The sequence below is a fragment of the Pan troglodytes genome, chromosome 10 (assembly GCF_028858775.2).
Source record: "Pan troglodytes isolate AG18354 chromosome 10, NHGRI_mPanTro3-v2.0_pri, whole genome shotgun sequence".
Classification (NCBI taxonomy): Eukaryota; Metazoa; Chordata; class Mammalia; order Primates; family Hominidae; genus Pan; species Pan troglodytes.
This window is the reverse complement of record NC_072408.2, coordinates 70,593,636-70,615,171: the sequence shown is the minus strand read 5'-3', so window position 1 is coordinate 70,615,171 and position 21,536 is coordinate 70,593,636. Positions and strand designations below refer to the sequence as shown.

The window sequence follows — 21,536 nt, the reverse complement described above, 5'->3', positions numbered from 1 at the left end:
TTGTTGTTGTTGTTTGAGATGGAGTTTCATTCTTGTTGCCCAGGCTGGAGTGCAATGGTGCAATCTCAGCTCACCACAACCTCTGCCTCCCAGGTTCAAGCAATTCTCCTGACTCAGCTTCCCAAGTAGCTGGGATTACAGGCACGTGACACCATGCTCGGCTAATTTTTTTATTTTATTTTATTTATTTATTTTGTATTTTTAGTAGAGAAGGGGTTTCCCCATATTGACCAGGCTGGCCTCGAACTCCTGACCTCAGATGATCTGCCCGCCTTGGCCTCCCAAAGTGCTGAGATTACAGGCATGAACCACCGCTCCCAGCCCGTGAAATGTTAAATATGCTTTTCTCAAATGAAAGAGACCTCCTTGACTAATCAGATCATTGTAACTAGGCATTAAGCCTTACACAGAAAGATGTTGAAATTCTGTTAAGCTTCCCTAAACTCTCTCTCTATAAACAATCCCAAACTTCTAATGTTCAGAACGCTGACTTCCATTCTTTGGGATCCGTGTTTCCCTAGCACTGTCCTTAAACTTTGCACTTGAATAAAGTCTCTTTAAACTAGATTCTGACCCTTTTGATTATTTTAGGTTGGCACATCCAACAGAAATGGGGTTCCTGTTTTTTCAGCATTGGAGCTCAGGACGCACCATCCCAAAATATGACCAGAATATGCCACATCAGGATATGCTTATTTGATGTATTTCCAGTTAGTTATTCTGAGACACTGTAGACACAGGAGTAGCTCTGAAAAACTGTCTTTTTGTAAACAAAATTTATATCTATAAAGAAAAAAACTTTGATAAGAATCTCATCAACCAGGGAAGATTTTATCACCAGGGAGAAGATTGGACAGGTAGACCTTGTCACAGGCTATTACCTATTCTTCTGATGGGGGACTCTGAGACAACTTTTATCACCTGAGAGGCTTTTTATCTGCATAACAAGACAACCTATGCTCGCTATACACTTCCTCTCCTCACCCTCTTATAACCTGTCACCACCTCCCCTCAATAAGCCCCAAGCCCTGATTCCTTTTCTGTAGCTCAGGAACACTATATAAACTTCAATCATCTGGCCTTTCTTTGAGTCTCATATTTTATGGGACTCCCATGTGTACGCACAAAATAAATTTATGTCTTTTCTCCTATTTATCTTTCTACTGTCAGTTTACTTCATAAACTCAGTTATGAAAAGGGTAAAGAAAGTTTTCTCTCTCCCACATCACTTTCCTCTCCACTCTCCAGCTGCTGTTTCCAGGACCCACGGGGTTAAGTGTGGACCATGAATTAGAGGAAATAGTTAAAAATCTCATTTGTCTGTGACCATTATAATCTGGCACTGGGGGCCCTCTCCTATGGCAAATGCCCAAATTCTGGCTTTCTATTGCATCATGGTCACTTACGGATTCTTCACAACCTCCCCTCCCCCTTGTCCTCACCTCCTGTGGAGACCACTGCCTTGCACAGCCCCACTGCAATGATGCACATTCTGTCTCACCTCTAAGGATTCTCCTTCAACCCCAGCTCTGGCATTATTCCCTACACAGCCTCTGACCCCTGGGGTCTCCTTGCCCCAGCAAGTAGCCTTCTTAGACAGTGTCCTTTTGAGGTGTTTCTATGACACCTTTCCTCAGAGTTCACATAGTTCATGACGTCTTTGCTCTACTAAACTCTGGAACGGCAAACTGCACCCACTGAAGACCCCTCTCTTGACTCTAAACACAGGCAGCACCAGCCAGCCTTGACTGTCCCAGGGCAGAGCTGACACGGCTATGTCCCATACACCAGTGGCACAAGTCAAGTGTTTGCAAGCTACAGATCCTCTAGGCAAAGCATTTCTCACTTAATTTTTAGTGAATGCCCTGTTGGGGGAATGGGAGAATCACTTTTTTACCTCTTCCAGGGTAAAGAAGTTTCCAGAAATGCCAAACTCTCCTTGCTTGGCTGACAATTTTTTATTTCCAAATAATCTTATTTCCTTTCTGTTCAATCTCCAGCCTTCTATTAAATATAAATTGGAGATAAGTTAGAGGCTAAAGCTTGCAGAATTAGTTTAGTCATCTTTTAGAAGGTTCTTTAGATGTGTCAAACGTGTTTGGAATTTGGAGGTAGTATCCCTCCGTGCTCAGCACTGAAGCCTCAGTGGAACAGGGCCCCCCCCTTTTTTTTTTTTTTGAGATAGAGTCTTGCTCTGTCACCCAGGTTGGAGTACAATGGCACACAATCTCAGCTCACTACAACCTCCACCTCCCAGGTTCTGGTGATTCTCCTGTCTCAGCCTCCCAAGTAGCTGGGACTACAGGAGCCCACCACCACGCCTGGCTAAGTTTTTGTATTTTTAGTAGAGACAGGGTTTCATCATGTTGGCCAGATTGGTCTTGAGCTCCTGACCTCAGGTGATCCACTCCCCGCTCAGCCTTCCAAAGTGCTGGGATTACAGGTGTGAGCCATTGCACCTGGCCCAGGATGCTATTTTTTTAAAGGATTAATCAGAAGAAATATGAAGAGTAAAAATTTAAAATTCAGGGGAAAGGCTGAAAGATAACATTGATGAAATCTTTCTCCCACCTCAAAAATTGGACACTAGGAGAGAAAAATTAAATTAGAAGATCAAACAAGGAGGTCTAATGTCAAACAAATAGAAGTTTAAGAATGACAAAAGAGGGAAAGCAGAGGAGAAGAAATCATCAAAGCTATAGGAAAAGAAAATTTTCTAGGATGAATGACTAAGGACCCATGTTATGATAAAGCTCCCCAAATTAGCAATAAAAAGAGACCCTGAATACCTCAAGGAATAAAAAACAGGTTACACATAAAAAGGACCTGAAATACGAGCCCCTTTGGACTTCTTATCAGTAACACAGGAAACTAGACAACAGAAAAGCAATTCCCTTAAAATTCTGACAAAAAATCATTTCTAACCTAGGATATTATTCAAAATCAAGTATTAACCTAGAGCAAAAGTAGAACAAAAAGTCAGGCATGTAAGGAATCAAAACATCTACCTCTGATGCACTCTTTATCTAAAAACAACTAGAGCATATGTACAACACAAATGAGGAAGTAAAGTAAAAAGGAGAATGCCACAAGATTCAGAAAACCGGGGATGTAACATAGAGAGAGGGTAAAAGATGCCAAGAGGAAGTCTTAGGCAGGCAGCTGTGCAGCTGGCTCAGAGAGAAACCAGCACAAATTAGTGCAAGAATGAGAATGGTAGCAGAAAGAGTACAGAGACAAAAAAGAAAATGAACTGTCAGATACATTTAACCTAAGTAGAATTACATTGCGAGGCTGTCAGGAAGTTGGGAATTGGAAAGAATTCATAACAAATATACAGTAAGGTAAGTAAATAAAAGGAAATAATGCAAGAATTAACTGCAGGAAAAACAAAATGAGGTATAAGGGGAAAAAAATGTAACCATAGTACACTACTTGACTCACCAGTGACTTTTAAAAATGGAATTCCATCTACTACCCAAAACCTCTCAGGGGCATTTCACCACACTTAGAATAAAATCCACACTTACCAGGACTAAGGAACTTCAATGATGTGGCTCCACTCCTGAAATCCCCCCTCTCAGATTATGCTCTGGGAAGTTTCATTTGCTGTTCCATATGCATGGGACACTCTTACCTCCAGATCATGGTACTCAGGTGTCAGCTGAAAGTTCACCTTTTCTGTGAAGCTTTCCCTGACCAGTCAGTATAAATTCGTACCAGCTTTCTCTCAGTTCTGTCACTACTGCATCATTTCATTTTATTCATATTGCATCACTGATTGAAAATATTTGATATGTTACTGCATGAGGATAAATTGTAATAATATTAGTTAATACTTACAGTACTTACATAGTACTTATCTCAGACCAGACCCTGTTATAAGTGCTTTATATTTGTTTTCGGTTCTTTGTTGCAGACAGTCTCCATCTATCGCACAGGCTGGAGTGCAGTGGCACAATCTCAGCTCACTGCAACCTCCACCTCCTGGGTTCAAGTGATTCTCATGCATCAGCCTCCTGAGTAGCTGGGATTACAGGTGTGTGCCACCATGCCTGGTTAATTTTTTTGTGTTGTTTTGTTTTGTTTTGAGATGGAGTCTCACTCTGTTGCCCAGGCTGGAGTGCAGTGGCGCAACCTTGGCTCACTGCAACTTCTGCCTCTCAGGTTCAAGTGATTCTCCTGCCTCAGCCTCCCGAGTAGCTGGGACTACAGGTGCCCACCACCACACTTGGCTAATTTTTGTATTTTTAGTAGAGACGGGGATTCACCATATTGGCCAGGCTGGTCTCAAACTCCTGACCTTGTGATCCACCCGCCTCAGCCTCCCAAAGTGCTGGGATTACAAGCATGAGACACCACACCTGGCTTTTTTTTTTTTGTATTTTTAGCAGAGATGAGGTTTCGCTATGTTGGCCAGGCAGGTCTCAGGCTTCTAACCTCAAGTAACCCTCAGGCCTCAGCCTCCCAATGTGCCGAGATTACAGGTGTGCACTACTGTGCCTGGCAACATTTGTTATTTTATTTAATCCTCACATCATCCATGAGAGGTGGGTTGTACTAATACCACCATTTCATAAACAAAAAAACTGAGGCGCAGTTTAATAACTTGCTGGGGGTCACTCAATAGCAAAGCTGGGGCTCACACACCTGCAGTCCAGTCCCAGTTTGTGCTCATAACCATGTGTTATATGGCCTTTCCCTGCAAGTTGCAGGAGAGCTGCAACTTTACCTGCTCTTCACCCTCTGATATGGTTTGGTTTGGCTCTGTGTCCCTACTCAAACCTCATGTGGAATTTTAATCCCCTCACGCCAGGGGAGGAACCTGGTCGAAGGTGATTGGATCTTGGGGGTGAATAGTGAGTGAGTTCTCACTTAAGTGGCTATATTTTCTGGGGTATATACCCCAGGTTCATCCTCTCATGCCGGGAAAATTCAGAACAGACACACACAGGGAGTTTAGGAGCACAGGTTAATAGGCAGAAGAAGGAGAAAGGAAAACAGCCCTCTCTCTAATGAGAGAGAGGGGACTTCTGAGAGGAAACACCAGCGGGTGGCGAATGCACCAGATTTTATAGTCAGGCTTGAGGAGGTGGTGTCTGATTTACATAGGGCTCACAGATTGGTTCAATCAGGTATGATGTTCACATAGCGCACTAGGAAGGCTGGTCACCCCACCCTAATCTTATTATGCACATGAATTCTCCTCTTGGCCGGCACCAGCTTGTCTGCTCCTTACTGTACACTTGGCTGGCAGAGAAGGGAAAATGGAGCTGCCATCTTAACGTGTCTGGTTCCTAGTTTCTGCCGGCATTCACCCGTGCAAGCTCCCAGCTTGCTTGTCTATGTTTGGGGCTGCTTTTCATTTAAAAGAAAAGCCTTACCAAGGACTCCCGTACCCTCACTATCTACCTAAGTGATTTCTTCTTAACTCCTATATCATCATAAGATCTGATGGTTTAAAAGTGTGGCACTTCTCCCTTCTCACTCTGTCTCCTGCCACCATGTAAGATGTGCCTTGCTTCCTCTTCACCTTCTGCCATGATTGTAAGTTTCCTGATGCCTTTCTGGCCATGATGAACTGTAATTCAGTTAAACCTCTTTTCTTTATAAATCACCCAGTCTCAGGTAGTTCTTTATAGCAGTGTGAAAATGGACTAATACACCCTCACAGCCTCAAGATCTTGAGCAGTGTCTGATGCTTACATAATGAGTACTCCTCAAATATTTGTTCAATAAATGCATTATAAGAATCTCAGTTATCCTGAGGCAAGAGAAAAGAAGAGGGTACAAATTTTTCTTTTTATTTTTTTGAGACAGAGTTTAACTCTTGTCACCCAGGCTGGAGTGCAGTGGTGCGATCTTGGCTCACTGCAACCTCTGCTCCCAGGTTCAAGCAATTTTCCTGCCTCAGCCTCCCAAGTAGCTGGGACTATAGGTGCACACCACCACGCCCAGCTAATTTTTGTATTTTTAGTAGAGACAGGGTTTCACCATATTGGCCAGGTTGGTCTCGAACTCCTGACCTCAGGTGATCCACCTGTTTCAGCCTCCCAAAGTGCTGGGATTACAGGGGGATACAAATTTTTCCTCCTTGGCTATCAGTTGTACCACTTGCCACATCTCAGTTTTTTCCACATTTTGATACCAGCTGCTCTGGTTCTTCCAGTTTTAGGGTCTCTTGATCAAGATATTGTGGTTTCCTCTCTAGAAACAGGCTCCATAACATTCTTCTTCTTCTCTCTCTCTCTAATTAAGCTATTGCTGTATTAGCACTTGTAAGCTACCCAGTGACTGCAGGACATGACTGCCTCACCTTCTAGGCTGTGCCCAAGGTGAAATGGATGTGGTAGTGATTCTTCCACAGACCAAGTGGATCCAGTGAGTTGCCTATAGGACATCCAGAAGACTCACTGACGGAGTGTTGTGGGAAAGAGCAGAAAGCTAGAAACCACCTCTCATTGGATCTTTAGTCCAGAGAGGAATCCAGCACGCAAAATGCAGAAAAATATGATTTGTCCTCACGTGGACATGAAGGCAGGGCATTCTGGAGAGAGTCAGGGATATGGTCAGAGAGCTTAGGTGGCCAGGAAAGAGAGCTCTACATGTGTTTCCACTCATGGAATCAAGGAACTCAATACAAAGTCCCAACAGAATCAACTCATTCCTCTCTATTTTCCCATACCCTGTCGGACCCCTAGTCCAAGTCACCATCGTCTCTTCCCTGCATCCCTGCCACAGCCCCTAACCTACGCCACAAGGAACTCACCCTTGGCTTCCTCTCCAGAGCACACGTTCCTGACAATGAATCTTCTAATTTTAGCATCTTTTACAAACCAGGTATCCTGAGAATTTCCCAAGTCATCATGTCTTTGTTCCTTTTTCTTAACAGTTCCTACCTCAATTTATCCCTTTTTCTCTGGCATTTTACTATAAAACAGCAAGAGAAAACCAGGCTACACCTTCAATACTTTACTTGGAAAGCTAAGCCAAATATCCAAGTTCAAACAAATTCTGCTTCCCATATAACTGTAAGACACAATTCCACAGTTTCTTTCCACTGTATGACAAGGATCTTTTTCCTCCAGTTTCCCTAAACATGGTCCTCATTTCTTTCTCAGCCCTCACCAACAACACATTATGAAAACCTACACTTCTGCCAACCTTCTACAATGACTTTGATATTCTCTAAAATGAAACACATTTTCTTTACCATGCTCTTCACTTCCAAGTCCTCACCAGCAGCGCCTTTAACATCCCTACTTCTACTAACAGTCTTTCTAAGGCAAGCTAGGCTTTTCCTATCATGCTTCTCAAAATTCTTCCACATGCTACCCAACACCCAATTCAAAAGCCACTTCCACATTGTTTAGGTATCTGTTACAGTAGCACACCATTTCCAGGTACCAAAATCTGTATTCGTGTACTACTGCTGTTGTAACAGATGACTGCAGACTTTGTGGCCTGAAATTATACAAAATTATTCTTTTTTTTTTTTTTTTTTTGACAAAGTCTCACACTGTAGCCCAGGCTGGAGTGCAGTGGCACAATCTTAGCTTACTGCAATCTCTACCTCCCGGGTTCAAGTGATTCTCCTGCCCCAGCTTCCCAAGTAGCTGGGTCTATAGGCGTGCACCACCACACCTGGCTAATTTTTGTATATTTAGTACATACAGGGTTTCACCATGTTGGCCAGGCTAGTCTCAAACTCCTGACCTCAAGTGATCCACCCACCTTGGCCTCCCAAAGTGCTGGAATTACAGGCATGAGCCACCGAGCCCAGCCTCAAAACTACACAAAATTATTATCTTATGGTTCTGGAAGTTCCAAATCAAGGTGTCAGCAGAGCTGCATTCCTTCTGGAGGCTCTAGAGTGAGAATGTTTTCTTGGCTTCTCCAGCTTCTACAAGCCACCTGCATTCTTTGGCTCATCCTTATCCTCAGATCAAGCAATGGAGCTCTTTAAATCTCAATCTCTCTCTCTCTCTCTCTCTCTCTCTCTCTCTCTCTCACACACACACACACACACACACACACATACACACATACATACACACACACCCCTTTGCTTCCACTGTGGCATCTCCTTCTCTGATTCTGCTTTTGACCCTCTGCCTCCCTCTTATAAAGACGCTACTGATTATATTGGACCCATTTAGATAATCAAGGATAATCTCTCCATCTCAAGATCCATAACTTAATCACAATCTGCAAAATCCCTTTTACCATGAAAGCTTCTGGGGATTAGGCTATGGGCATCCTGGGGGGCTCAGCCTACCACATTCACCAACCCCCTATTATGGGCCAACCATTGGACGACATATGGTTGCACAGTGGTAAAAAAACTGGATATGCTCTCTGCTCTCAAGAAATGTATGGTCTAGTGGAAGAGTCAGATATCAATCCCAAAGTCATACAAATAATCACCCCAATACAATCATTGCAAGTTGAGATGAGGGCACTGAAAGCCTGGGAAACATGGGAGTCCCAAGGGTCTCTTTGAGGAAGTAGCATCCAATCTGAGGTTGGCAGGGCAGGGTGATAAGGCACCCCTGGATGGGGAATCAGAAGAAGACCTTCCAGGCAGAGGCATCAGCAAGTGCAAGGGCCCTGAAGAAAAAGAGTTTGGGGGATGAGGGAGGTGGAAACAGCAAAACAAGATGAGGCTGTAAAGATGAGAAGGACCAGATCCCTTGGGAACTTCTGGAGCATGGTGGGGACTTTAGCTTTTATTCAAAACATAACAGGAAGAGGTTGAAGAGGTTTTTTGCTTAATAAAAAAAATTTTTGGTTTTTGTTTGTTTGTTTGCTTGTTTTTGAGATAGGGTGTCACTCTGTAGCCCAGGCTGGAGTGCAGTGACGTGATCACAGATCACTTCAGCTCCTCCTGGGCTCAAGTGATCCTCCCACCTCAGCCTCCCAAAGTGCTGGGATTACAGTGCTGGGGCTGTGAGTCACCATGCCCCACCGGGTTGAGGAGTTTTTAAAGCAGGTGACTGATGTGATCACTCTGCTCTGGAGAACAAATTGTGTCTGGGAAACAAATGGGGATGAGAAAAAACAGAAACACATATATTCAGTGAAGAGAAGACAGTGGCCTAAACTGGGTACATGGTTGTTAAAATAGATAGGACTGCATAGATGTAAGATAGGTCTTGGACCAAAAATGACTCATAGGACTTGATGGAATTTGGTGTGTGATTCAAAGGTCTGGGATATGGCCATAGGGGTAGCTGGCATATGAGGAATGTAGCAAATTAATGGAAATGAGAAATTAAAGGGATTAAGATGCCAGGAAGGGGAATGGGCCATCCACATGCACCTTAAAATAAATGGGAAAACAGCACATGGTGGGGAAGAGAGGAGGTAAGTGCTAAAATCTACAGTGGATAATGGGGCCAGAGGGATTGGGGTGTCTTCCAATGATGGTTAGAGGAAGAGAGAGCACAGACTGCTGGTCTGAGTAGCAGAGAGCAGATGCTATGCAAGGAGTCTCATGTGGAAACAGTACTGGGCAGGGTGAAGGGCATCAGTCCAACTCCAGCCCTGGATGAGGGACAGAGAAAATGAGCAGCTTCCACTTTAAAGGCTGGCAGAGAAATGACCTCACCTAAGACCAGGAGGAGCAGGAAACCCTTAGGGAAGATAAAGTGTAGTGTGGTAATATTGGTTGCAAAGGGTATTGGGGGCAGATTTGAGTGGGAGGGTCTACTGTGGGTCGAGTTAAGAGAAAAAATGCAGAGCATCAAGAGAGTGAAGGTGATGGGGACAATGTGGAAACAGTGACAAGGGGAATTTAACTGGATGCTGGGTTGCCAATGCTTTAAGTCCCAGTGGTGTATTCCCTGGGGGATGTTGGGTGCTTAGGCCTCTCTGTATTTACCAGTGGGCTGGAAGGGAAGCCCAGCATGCTTTTCCTCAAGGTCTTCTATGATTAGGGAATGAGCAAGTGAGTCTGAGCCCAGGAGTATGGGGTTGTGTACAAGTGCTCTTACCCCCATGTTCATCAGGTCTTCTTTCGTGATTCTGCTTAAATGTCACCTCCCAATAAAGCCTTTCCTAATTTTTCTGACTTGTCTTTTCCACATACACAGAACCTTGTGCAGACTTCTACTGTAGCACCTACTATATGCACATTATTGCCTTTGCTATTTATTTATTTATTTATTTATTTATTTATTTATTTATTTATTCATTGAGATGGAGTCTCGCTCTGTCACCCAGGCTGGAGTACAGTGGTGCAATCTCAGCTCACTGTAGCCTCCACCTCCCAGGTTCAAGCAATTATCTGCCTCAGCCTGCCCAGTAGCTGGGATTGCAGGTGCATGCCACCACACCCAGCTAATTTTTGTATGTTTAGTAGAAACAGGGTTTCACCATGTTGGTCAGGCTAGTCTCGAACTCCTGGCCTCAAGTGATCTGCCTGCCTTGGCCTCCCAAAGTGCTGGGATTACAGGCATGAGCCACTGCACCCAGCCACCTTTGCTTTTTATATATATCTCCCTAAATAGAATTGTTTCTCAAGAGTGAGAATAATGCTTGAATTATTTCTGTTTTCCTGTTACTGGGTACAAAGTCTGGTAGCCTTGGTAGGAGCTACACAAATGTCTAATTAAGTAAAACTTAGCCATTGTTTGCTGGTCATTATTGTACTATATAAATGGTAGATTTGAAGAAAACTTTAGACACTCTTCATATAATGGTTACTATGAATCATTATAATGTGTATACTATGAAGTATACACATTACATTTAACTTGCTTTCTTAATAGATAATTTTCAATTAGTTAAATTAAATACAACACTTCGGAAATACTGTCAAAAATATGTTACTGGTCTTAACTAAAATTTGCTTAAATGGCCGGGTGCAGTGGCTCACGCCTGTAATCCCAACACTTTGGGAGGCTGAGGCAGGTGGACCACCTGAGGTCAGCAGTTTGAGATCAGCCTGGCCAGCATGGCAAAACTCTGTCACTACTAAAAATACAAAAACTAGCCAAGCATGGTGGCAGGCATCTGTAATCCCAGCTACTCGGGAGGCTGAGGAGAATCACTTGAACCTGGGAGGCTGGAGATTGCAGTGAGCTGAGATCACACCACTTCACTCCAGTCTGGGCGACAGAGCAAGACTCTGTCTCAAAAAATAATAAAACTAAAAATAATAAAATAAAATGTGAATAGGTACCAGTATTTCAGATTTTCTTGATAATGACTCTGGTGTCAAGCTAATTTCATTAAAAGGCTTCAATTTTTTTCATTCAATCTTGATTATAATAAACTCACGTGTCAAAAATCAAATACATAAATATATACAGTGAAAAGGCTCACGGTAACTTCTTTTTATCTCTACCTGAGAGCTTACTGGTTCTTTCCTCAATTGTTTTCTTTTAATGTCATTATTTTTTACGCCTAATGACTATGCAAATGACTTCCAATCTTTGTAATCACAAACAATGCTGCAATAAATAATCTTGTTGATAAGTCATTTCACATGTGTACAAGTTAATATAAGGCACTTTTAATTAAACTAAATATTAACAATGATGTTGAATCATTAAATCTATTGCAAACTATGCAGTTACGTTAATATGGTTAAAACAATCCCTTATTTCAAGCTTCGAAGTGTTGTCCTTGAATATCAAGTGGTAGACTAAAGTACTCCTGTACATACTGTTCTAAGAACATTGATCAAGAGGAGGGAAGGTGCCAGTTAACCAGCAAATACAACATTAACACACTCAGTTATTAAGGGGCATAAACTTTATTGACATCCTACATCTATATATTCATGGAACTACTGACAATATTAATAAAATATTTGCTCTAATGTTATTGAATTTTTAAAAGCCAGTTTAGTTAATATCATGCTTTATAACCAAGTAATGGTTATATGTTATATGATTAATGTTATATGATTTCTTTTAAATAAGCATAAAGAATCATGGAAAACTATCAGCAGAGCCAACCATGAATAGTTGATGTGTATAACCAAAAGAAAAAGGAAATCAGTTATCAGGACACTTTCAAAAGTGAATATAGTAGGTGCCAGAACTCTCCACAGGGAATTTGAGAAGTCCTATTTCTCGAGGCATTTAAATGGAATAGAACTGAAAGCTAGAAAAATAAACTCAAAAGAACAATCCTTCTTCAGCAGAAGTAAAAGCCCAAAATGACCTAATAGATTTTTTCTTTCAAAATTCTAGGATTCAATGAACACTGCTCTAAGTGCCTCTTTTGTTGGATTTGTTTGTCAGGGTATGCATTCATTAGTTTGCTTAAAAACTGCATTGTTTGCAACAAAGAAAAACATGTTGAACAGTATTGGAATTGGTTAAGATTCCCAAACACATGACTTTGTTCTATATTCTAAGACCATTCCAAGGATGTTTCCCTTTGCATACTGCCTTAATCTGAAAACTAGTGATTGAACAGGCTGGCATTACTGAGTTTGTTCATTACGATTTTTGTGGTGTTCAGTTTATATTCCTATGTAGCATCTTTTTGTATGAATTTTCCTACAATCAATTTAAAATCAACCAGCTATGTGAGTTTTCCAGTAGACATATATAGCAGCTATATGAGTTTGGCAATGGGCATTAAGCTACATGAGTTTGCAGCTATATGAGTCTGGCAATAGGCATTAATAGCAGCTATATGTGTTTGGCAATAGGCATTAAGACCGTGTAAATACTTTACTGTTCTCTGTGTTTTTATAATCCTCTGTCTTTTGGAAGTCAATTAAAGCTTTAACTTCAAAGAAATCCAAGTGTGGAAAGATGTATGTGCCATTCAAAAACAGAGAAGTATAAAACAGAATCACTTAATCTGAATCTTGAAAGTCCAGAAATAGGCTCTCGATTTAACTCAACCAATATCTGTAAAGCACCAACAATGGTGCAAGGTTCATGCCATGGTAGAAGAAAAGGTAAGTGCAGAGGAGTTGCAGCATATGATCAATATCTTTTTGGGGCAAGGTTCATGCTACAACAGAGGAAAAGGTAATAAGCACGGTCGAATTAAAGCATTGATCAGTATCTTATTTCCTGACTTCAAAATGTAAATCTATGCATACCTTCCCACCTTTCGCCCATGTTCATTCCACTGCAAAAACATGATCACTGTTCTCACAAGGTGTCTGGGGAGTGGGCTGCATGGTGAGCAACATGGTGCAAATTATAGATAGGATGGAGTTAAAAACCAGTAAATGCAAATATAAGAACACATTTTGAGATAGATCAAATCCTCTCTTATGACTAGAGAAATGCATGCACATAGAAGAGGTGTAGGTAGATTTTAAACGGTCTCATGCACTAAACTAAACTCAGGAGACAATGGGGAAGCCATAGATTTTGCGTGGTGGAATGACATCGAACAGCACATAATGAAAATTAAGCTTCAGACCAGTTGGGAGACTTTTGGAATAATTCAAGCGAGAAGTAATGAGAGCATAAACCAGTATGCAGGGCAATGGGAAAGAGAGAACCTATAGATTCAGAGAAGACAGAGTCCACAGGACATGGTACCTGCTTGAATATGTGGAATAAGAGAATAAGAAAGAAGTAAAAGATGGCTGGCTGGGCATGTAATCGCAGTAGTTTGGGAGGCCAAGGCGGGCGGATCACTTGAGGTCAAGAGTTCTAGACCAGCCTGGCCAACATGGAGAAACCCCGTCTCTACTAAAAATACAAAAATACAAAGCCAAGCGTGGTCGTGGGTGTCTGTAATCCCAGCTACTCAGGAGGCTGAGGCAGGAGAATTGCTTGAACCCGGGAGGCAGAGGTTGCAGTGAGCCAAAATCACACCACTGCACTCCAGCGTGGGTGACAGAACAAGACTCTGCCTCAAAAAAAAAAAAAAAAAAAAGATGGCTGGACTTGGGCCAAATATACACCCTTGTTACAATCAGCTGTGGCTAAGGTGGAGTCACCTGCAAAGAACATGGCCATACTGGCCTTCTCCTTTGACAGGTACAACAGGTAGGGGAAATTATCTAACTGGGAAGTAAGAAGGCTAGGCACCCCAAACTCCTACACTCCACTAAGAAATTGCATATTAACCTTGGCTAAGAAAACACCCACACACACTTCCAAACTAGTTGAAGATCGAAGAAATTAGGGTGCATATGGTATGAACCGAGTTCTATTCTGTAACTATACACCTTAGATCTTGATGGGATGAAACAGAGAAGAAAGTGATAACTTATGTGCTGTGAACAAACAAACCATTGGTTGTTTATCTCTTGAACTAAAAGTGGAGATTTTCAATATTCAAATGGCAGCGTGAAGCTTCTGCTTATATAGTTTCATATCTCAGCTGACTGCAAAGGCAAGAGCCAATAGCCCTCCACTGCTCTGAATAACTAAACCATTTCAGTCTTTTCTACCTGTCTTCCATGCTATATGCACTCTATTGTCCTGGCTTTAATAACCAATAATTTAGATATAAAACTTTGTGTCTATATGTGTTTGCACATTTTGCAAAAGATTGGCCATACTTTTCATAAGATTTACAAACTGGCCCAGTGCAGTGACGGATGCCTGTAATCCCAGCACTTTGGAGGCCAAGGTGGGTGGATCACTGGAGCCCAGGAGTTCAAGACCAGCCAGTGCAACATGGAGAAACCCCATCTCTACAAAAAATACAAAAATTCACCGGGCGTGGTGGCACATGCCTGTGGTCCCAGCTACTCAGGGAGCTGAGGCAGGAAGATCACTTGAGCCCAGGAGGTTGAAGCTGAAGTGAGCCATGATTGTACCACTGCACTCCAGCCTAGGTGACAGAATGAGACCCTATCTGGAAAAAAAAAAAAAATTTACAAAGTGGTGTCAGACCCAGGAAAGCCTAGAACCTGGAGAGATCAATAGCACAATAGACTAGGAGTCTGTCTACTTTCTCATTTTGCTCTTTTATTTGTATTATTTATTTATTCTTAAGCAATTCTAGTAAGTTTTCTGATGCTTTCCTTAGGAGAATGTTTTCAGTTAAAGTAGTTTGAGGCCGGGAGCGGTGGCTCACGCCTGTAATCCCAGCACTTTGGGAGGCCGAGGCGGGCAGATCACTAGGTCAGGAGATCGAGACCTTCCTGGCTAACATGGTGAAACCCCGTCTCTACAAAAAATACAAAAAATTAGCCGGGCGTGGTGGCGGGCGCCTGTAGTCCCAGCTACTCAGGAAGCTGAGGCAGGAGAATGGCGTGAACCCAGGAGGCGGAGCTTGCAGTGAGCCGAGATCGCACCACTGTACTCCAGCCTGGGTGACAGAGCAAGACTCCGTCTCAACAAAAGAAAAAAAAAAAAGTAGTTTGCATGGCATTTAGAAAATGGAAAGCAAAAGCACCAATTAAGCAAGGAAGTCTTGCCTGAAACCTGCATGTGTTTCTTCTATAAACACCAGCACTATTCTTATAAGTGTACAGAGCACTCACCGACACTGAAAACCATGGAACCCTGAGTCATGCATTATGCTTCCCCATGTAGACTTTGCAGCTGTCTTTTAACTCTACCTTTTATCTTCAAAGTTCAAGGAAACATTTATTATGATTTCAAATTCCTGAACTCACATCTAGTCCTAAAGTCAAAACAATATAACTTGGTATCTAAATCAACTGAAATGAAATGAAATGCACTTGGCAAAATCACCCTTTTATGTAGTGGTGGAATGCTAACAACTGCCCTGTGACCATCCTGTGCAAATCCACCCTTGGCCTCATCCCAGGATATACCCAAACTTCGTCTCAACTGTGTCTCTTTGTCAGTCACGTTAAGAGACAGCTGTGGAATGTTTGGTCTAGAATATCCCAACAGGTGCTCCTTCCGTCTCAACTTCTATGGAGTCAAATAGAATTTGATCTGTAATCCTATGTCCCAGGCTTCCTAAGTCTTCCTAAAGCAGATATCCATTTATAGTCAAAACAGCAAAAACAGTTCTCACACTGAGGGATAAACTGTAAATGCAACTGATGAAACATTCAAATCTACACACCGAAATAAAGAACTGACAAATGAATTTGTTCTTTTTAGATTAAAGACTATTCTTAATGGAACTAGCTGAGTTTTGCAACTATTTCACAACTTTCAATAAGAAAGAGCCATATGTTTTTCAGTATGACTTCAGTTTATTACTTGTAATGTAATTTCCTCTATTTTTTTCTTTATTGGTCTTCCCTGTTTCCATTCTTCCATTTTCCTGTATTTTTGGGACATAACTGTCTCTTTCTTTTAGAGTTTGTTTTTCCCATTAATTACTGAACACAAGAAAAATGTTTTGCAAAATAGTCTTTCCCACCAAAAAGGTATGACAGTAGAAAAATGTTTATGTGACATGCTATGCTGTATTCATAAGGTAATCTAATTTCCAAGCTATTTTAAGGATATGAGGACTCAATTTTTAGGGGAAAGATAATTTAGTTTTGTGGACTTCAGAGCACAAATTATAAGCATAGTTGAAACTGATACCTGAACCTGGTGTTCCAGAAAAGACAGATTCTCCTTTGCGTTCACCATTGACATTGTGAATCACTGACAAGGTCTTATGATGAAACTGTTTACTAATATTTGCAAAGTCATGTTTATGAATAAAAGCACCTAAATGCTTAATTTTGAAACATTTAAAAAATGTGAGTTGCACCTCACATTTATTTCTTGGCTGAACTGCATACAATCCCATTGCAGTGGCCTTAGTTGAATGGACAGAGGCTCAGGAAAGGCCAACAGTAGGAACATTTACCATATGTTAGGTGAAATGTATAGACCAGTTGGACAGCTGTTAAGGGGATAATGTTACAATACAAAAGCTGCCTATATTTTTGACAGTAAAATGAGCAGATCAGCCATAGTTTCCTCCTGTGCTCAAAAAGAATGATAGCACATGCCTGTAATCCCAGCACTTTGGGAGGCCGAGATGGGCAGATCGCTTGAGGCCAGGAGTTCCAGACCAGCCTGGCCAACATGGCAAAACTCTGTCTTTACAAAAACATACGAAAATTAGCTGGGCATGGTGGTAATCCCAGCTTCTCAGGAGGCTGAGGCACAAGAATTGCTTGAACCTAGGAGGCAGAGGTTGCAGTGAGTAGAGATCACTCTGAGGCACTCCAGCCTGAACAACACAGTGAGATTCTGTCAAAAAAAAGAAAAGAAAAAAGAATGATAGCATCATATAGAAAGTAGAGGATAGCTGGCACAATTATGTCTATCATGGAAGGTCCCAGATTCTCACTCTCCAGTATAGCAACCAAACCTTCCTGAGCATAAGGCTGATCATGCCACTGGGTTTCCCTGGGGTGGGCATCTGTTATTTAAAGAAACTGTGGTTACCAACACTAAAGGGAAATAAAGAAAGTTCTTTATTTTCCAACTTCCTATACCAGTTGAGAAGAGGCCATTTAAAGAAGCTGGCAACCTGAAACCCCAAAAGATGTAACTAATCCAAAGGCTCAAGATAGCCGCCATTTAGAAACAATCTTTCATTTATGCACAGAAATAATTTACTCATAAGCCCAGCCCTCTCAGTTAGGTTAATAACACCACTATCAGCTTTCCAGCTGTTTACTTCCCTAGCTTTATTTCTAGACATGAGAAATAAGGAACAAAATATATAATTAGGAAAACAATTGGAATGTCAGCCTACGGACAAAACTGAGACAAAATTTATATAAGTAGAGAGTATATTGAGGTCAAATTTGAGGACTGCAACCAACGAAACACCAAATCAAGTTGCCCTGAATATATACAGCAGTTACAAGTGGGTTTTTAAAAGAAAAAAGAGGCAGTTTCTAAGTTGAGAAGAATTTATATTAAAATAACATAAACTACATAAACTATTGATAGGCTAAACATTGTTTTTTTGTATCACAAATTCCAGGAACATAATGAGTGAGGCAGTTAGGAACAAATTGTCTTTAAATAATTACTCCTGCGCATGCGTACGGCGGGGCGTGACTGAAGTCTCACACTCCTATCTCTCTGGGCCTGATAAATTGTGTAGCCTTCACAAAGCTCAGATCGCTCTGCGCTATTTTTCTTTTTTCAGGGAGTTGCACAGCTACTGACAGAAAGCACATCTTGGTTTTAGTCCATAGTACAAAACTCAATTGTGATCAAATGTTTTCAACTTCCTTTCATAATAAGGTTTTAAACTCATTTCAAATAATTAGATCTGGTTCTAATGGGCTGAAAAGCAAGAGAAATTCTTGCGTAAAAAAGGAAAAATATTTTTCCCCTTTTCTCTCTGTAGTTCTGAAATCCAGTGAAATTACTCATTACTGAAACTTATCAGATGAAAATATTGGCCAGCATTAAATTCTTTTCCTCCCCAACCCCCACCTCTTTTTTTCCTTTTTCTAACCACCACCCTTTTGTTAGGCCAGCTTAACTAGCTTTACATCTCTGAGCCTAGCCTGAGGGGCCACATCCTGTGTCTGGAATGTAAAACCTCTCTCCCCACTAGGCCTCCGGTCTTCCCTACACACACACACACACACACACACACACACACACACGGACTTCCCTTGCCTCCAATCCCATTTACATGTGTATCATTTTTAAATCTCCATCTAAATTTATTAAGTCATAATACTCACTTACCATTTTTGTACACATGCTACTCAGTGTATATCCTATGTTTCTTATCCAGTTGCCCATTCTGCATGTGTCTGTCTTAAAATACAAGCTTATGCATGACTTAAGCCCGGAGAATTTGCTGAGGACAAACGCAATCAATATGCCATGTGCAAATAACATTTTTTTTAAAAATCAAGCTTGTGATAGCAATACATATTTAAGAGATAAGTGGAAAGATGTTTGAAATATTGTGATAAAACTAACTTAATGGAACCTTCCATACTTCTTCGATCATACCTAGAATACAATCATTTCTTTCTTAATCTTAGGAAATATCAGGAAACAGAAAAGAGACTACTTGTAGATATCTTACCTAGTTCCCCATGTTATAAAAGTATCTTGTGGAAGGGACAGGGTTTTTTGGACCTACAAAAATGCGTAATTAACCACAACTGCACATGGACAGGAAAAAGCTGGAAAAGCAAGACTGTTCATTCTTAGTTTTCTCCTTTTACTTACTAAAGCTATAATCAACTAAAGTGTGTTTTTCATCTGAAATGAAACAAGCATGAGGAAGCCAGAAATAGAACCTCTAACTATAGAAGAAAAGTTGTGTGATCTCTGTTGAATACAAAAACGCATAGTTTCCACTCGGTTACTGTTTAATTGTAGTGAAAGTTTTTGTTTGGCAACAAAGGCGCTATTTACATATTATTTCTTCTAAGTGAAACTATGGTCTGGGATGGGTTGTAGATAAGAGCAGTTGAGAACCACGCTTCATCTCCCTCCTTAGAAACTCTGAAACGAGGCTTTATTCCTACCAGAAGTTCAGATTGCATTATGGTCATCTCAATTCCAAAATGTTAGATGGCAAGAATATCTGCCCATCCTTCACTTTCCTTGGAAAAAGTTGCTCTTCGGGTTTTATATGCGATTGCAGTTTTCCAGTGTGTGAAACCAGGAAAACAAAACACTCAACGGTGTACATCCCTACACCTAAATAGTCAGAAATAATAGGCAGCTAGGCTAATTATCCGTGATTAGCAAGATCAGAGCCATTAGGGTGCTCACTGGTTTAACAAATGAATGCCCTTAGGCGTCTATCATTTGTAACTCCTAGAAGCTTTAATTTCCACAAGAAACAAAATAAGAGGGCCCTTCTGCTTTTAACAGTGAAAAGATCGTTCTCCCTCCCCTCTCCACCCGGGTCAACTCTTCCAGCCGCTCCCTCCTGCATCACGAACACACGCTGCAGGAAAGCGCATTTACAGCCCGGGACATCCCCAGACCTCCTCTCCAAAATTCCCCACCTCCTGTGCATAGGAGAAACTGAGAGAAGCCCTCACTTCCTTTCCAAACTTCACAAGCAGGGGAGGGAGCTGTAGCAGACTTTCACCTCCGTTCCCAAAAGCGAATGTGAAAAAGTCCGAGAAGGCACGTCCTACGAGTGGAGGTTAAACCGAAATCTGAACAGAATGCACGGTCCCCGCAAACTACGATTGATAAAGAAGATACTGCAGACGTTTGCGGGGGATATAAGCCATGGTTGTCTCGCCTTCCTCCCCTCCCTGCCAACTGTGTTTCTTGGAGAAATCGCCGGTTCGATTCACGCACACATTTTTGTAAAACACCGACAAAACCATAAGTAGTTACCTTCATTGTTCCGTCGGCCACGAGGGAAGCTCGAGCTGAGCGGAGGGCAGATCCCAAGGGTCGCAGCCCCTGGCCGTGTGGACCGGGTCTGCGGCTGCAGAGCGCGGTCCCGGCTGCAGCAAGACAGTGCCCGAGGCGGCGGCGAGTACACGTGGCGGGCTGGATTGCAGACCGGCCCTCTCGCGGCGGAGACTCGCGACCTAGCGGATTGCATCAGCAGGAAGACACTAAGGCTGCTCCCCCAGGCCGCCCCCAGATGGTGGAGTCTCTCCCAGCCCGAAGATTCGGAGCCAGCGCCCAGACCCGAGCCTCACTCACTGCTCACTCCCGGGGTGCAGGGCAGAGGTACCAGTGTTGTAAGCAAATGACACGGTTACCCCCGAATCAGCCACTGTGGGTGCTGTGGATGCCCGTGTAACATTTATATGGAGACGTCAAGGAGGAGGAAAGAAACAGATCAGAGGTCAAATGTGATTGCCATTCCGTCATCACTGGCTCCTGCCCACCTCCCTACTGTCCCCAAAGTAACTTTGCTGCATGCTGAGAGGACCACGGCACAATCCTGCCCAAAAGTATACATGTATCCCCCGCGGCTACTTTAAATGTACTTTTGCAGTAGTCAAGAACATGTGCCTGGTTTGCCGATCTCTTTCCCGGAGTTCCTTAGTCCACCCTCAAATATAACCATTTTTGCCAATTTATTACGTACATGGGGGAAAATTTTTAATCCTTTAATTTGAGCATATAAAATTCTTTATAATGTGAAATTGCCCAGTAGCCTAGTTGGTCCCCTGTAAGTTCCCTCCCCACATCTATACAAAGCTCCAGAATTGCTACTTTTCCATGTCCAGCGCCTAGGTCAGCCTCCATGACTGCTTAAGGGTGCTGCTGGTTGACCTCCGCTGCCTCTCTGTCAAGCTGGCAAACTCCTATTTTTGTAAATTTCAACCCAAGTCTTTGCTGTGGAAGTTGCCTCCAATGCCCTCAAACAGAATTGGGCCCTTGGTCTATGTGCTGCACTTTGTCCATATCCTTTCTCAAAATCAATTATTTTATTTTATTATTTTTTAATGGAGATGGGGTCTCACTAAATTGGCCAAGCTGGTCTTGAACGCCTGGCCTCAGCAATCCCCTCGCCTCCGCCTCCCAAATTGCTGGGATTACAGATGTGAGACTGTGCCCAGCTTCTTAATTTTACTTTAATTATTTGTTTGCACAGTTGTCACTTCAGTGGATTATGAGATTCATAAGGGCAGATCCTTTGTCATATTTATCTCCCATACCAAGTGGCCTGCCATGGAAGAGAGGGAGTGTTGAAAACAAATG

At 42.1% G+C, this 21,536-nt stretch overlaps 1 protein-coding gene across 2 annotated transcripts in view; it reads right to left on the bottom strand.

The window, feature by feature from the left end:
• Positions 1-20,709, bottom strand: part of BCAT1 (branched chain amino acid transaminase 1) — a 137,024-nt gene extending 116,315 nt beyond the window's left edge. The window contains exon 1 of one of the 2 annotated variants that reach the window (XM_009425724.5): positions 20,211-20,709. In XM_009425724.5, the coding sequence (XP_009423999.1) occupies positions 20,211-20,216 (6 nt within the window). In that variant the 5' untranslated portion in view covers positions 20,217-20,709. The remainder of the gene's footprint in view (positions 1-20,210) is intronic. The other variant, XM_009425725.5, reaches the window with a different exon arrangement.
• Positions 20,710-21,536: the final 827 nt, after the last annotated feature.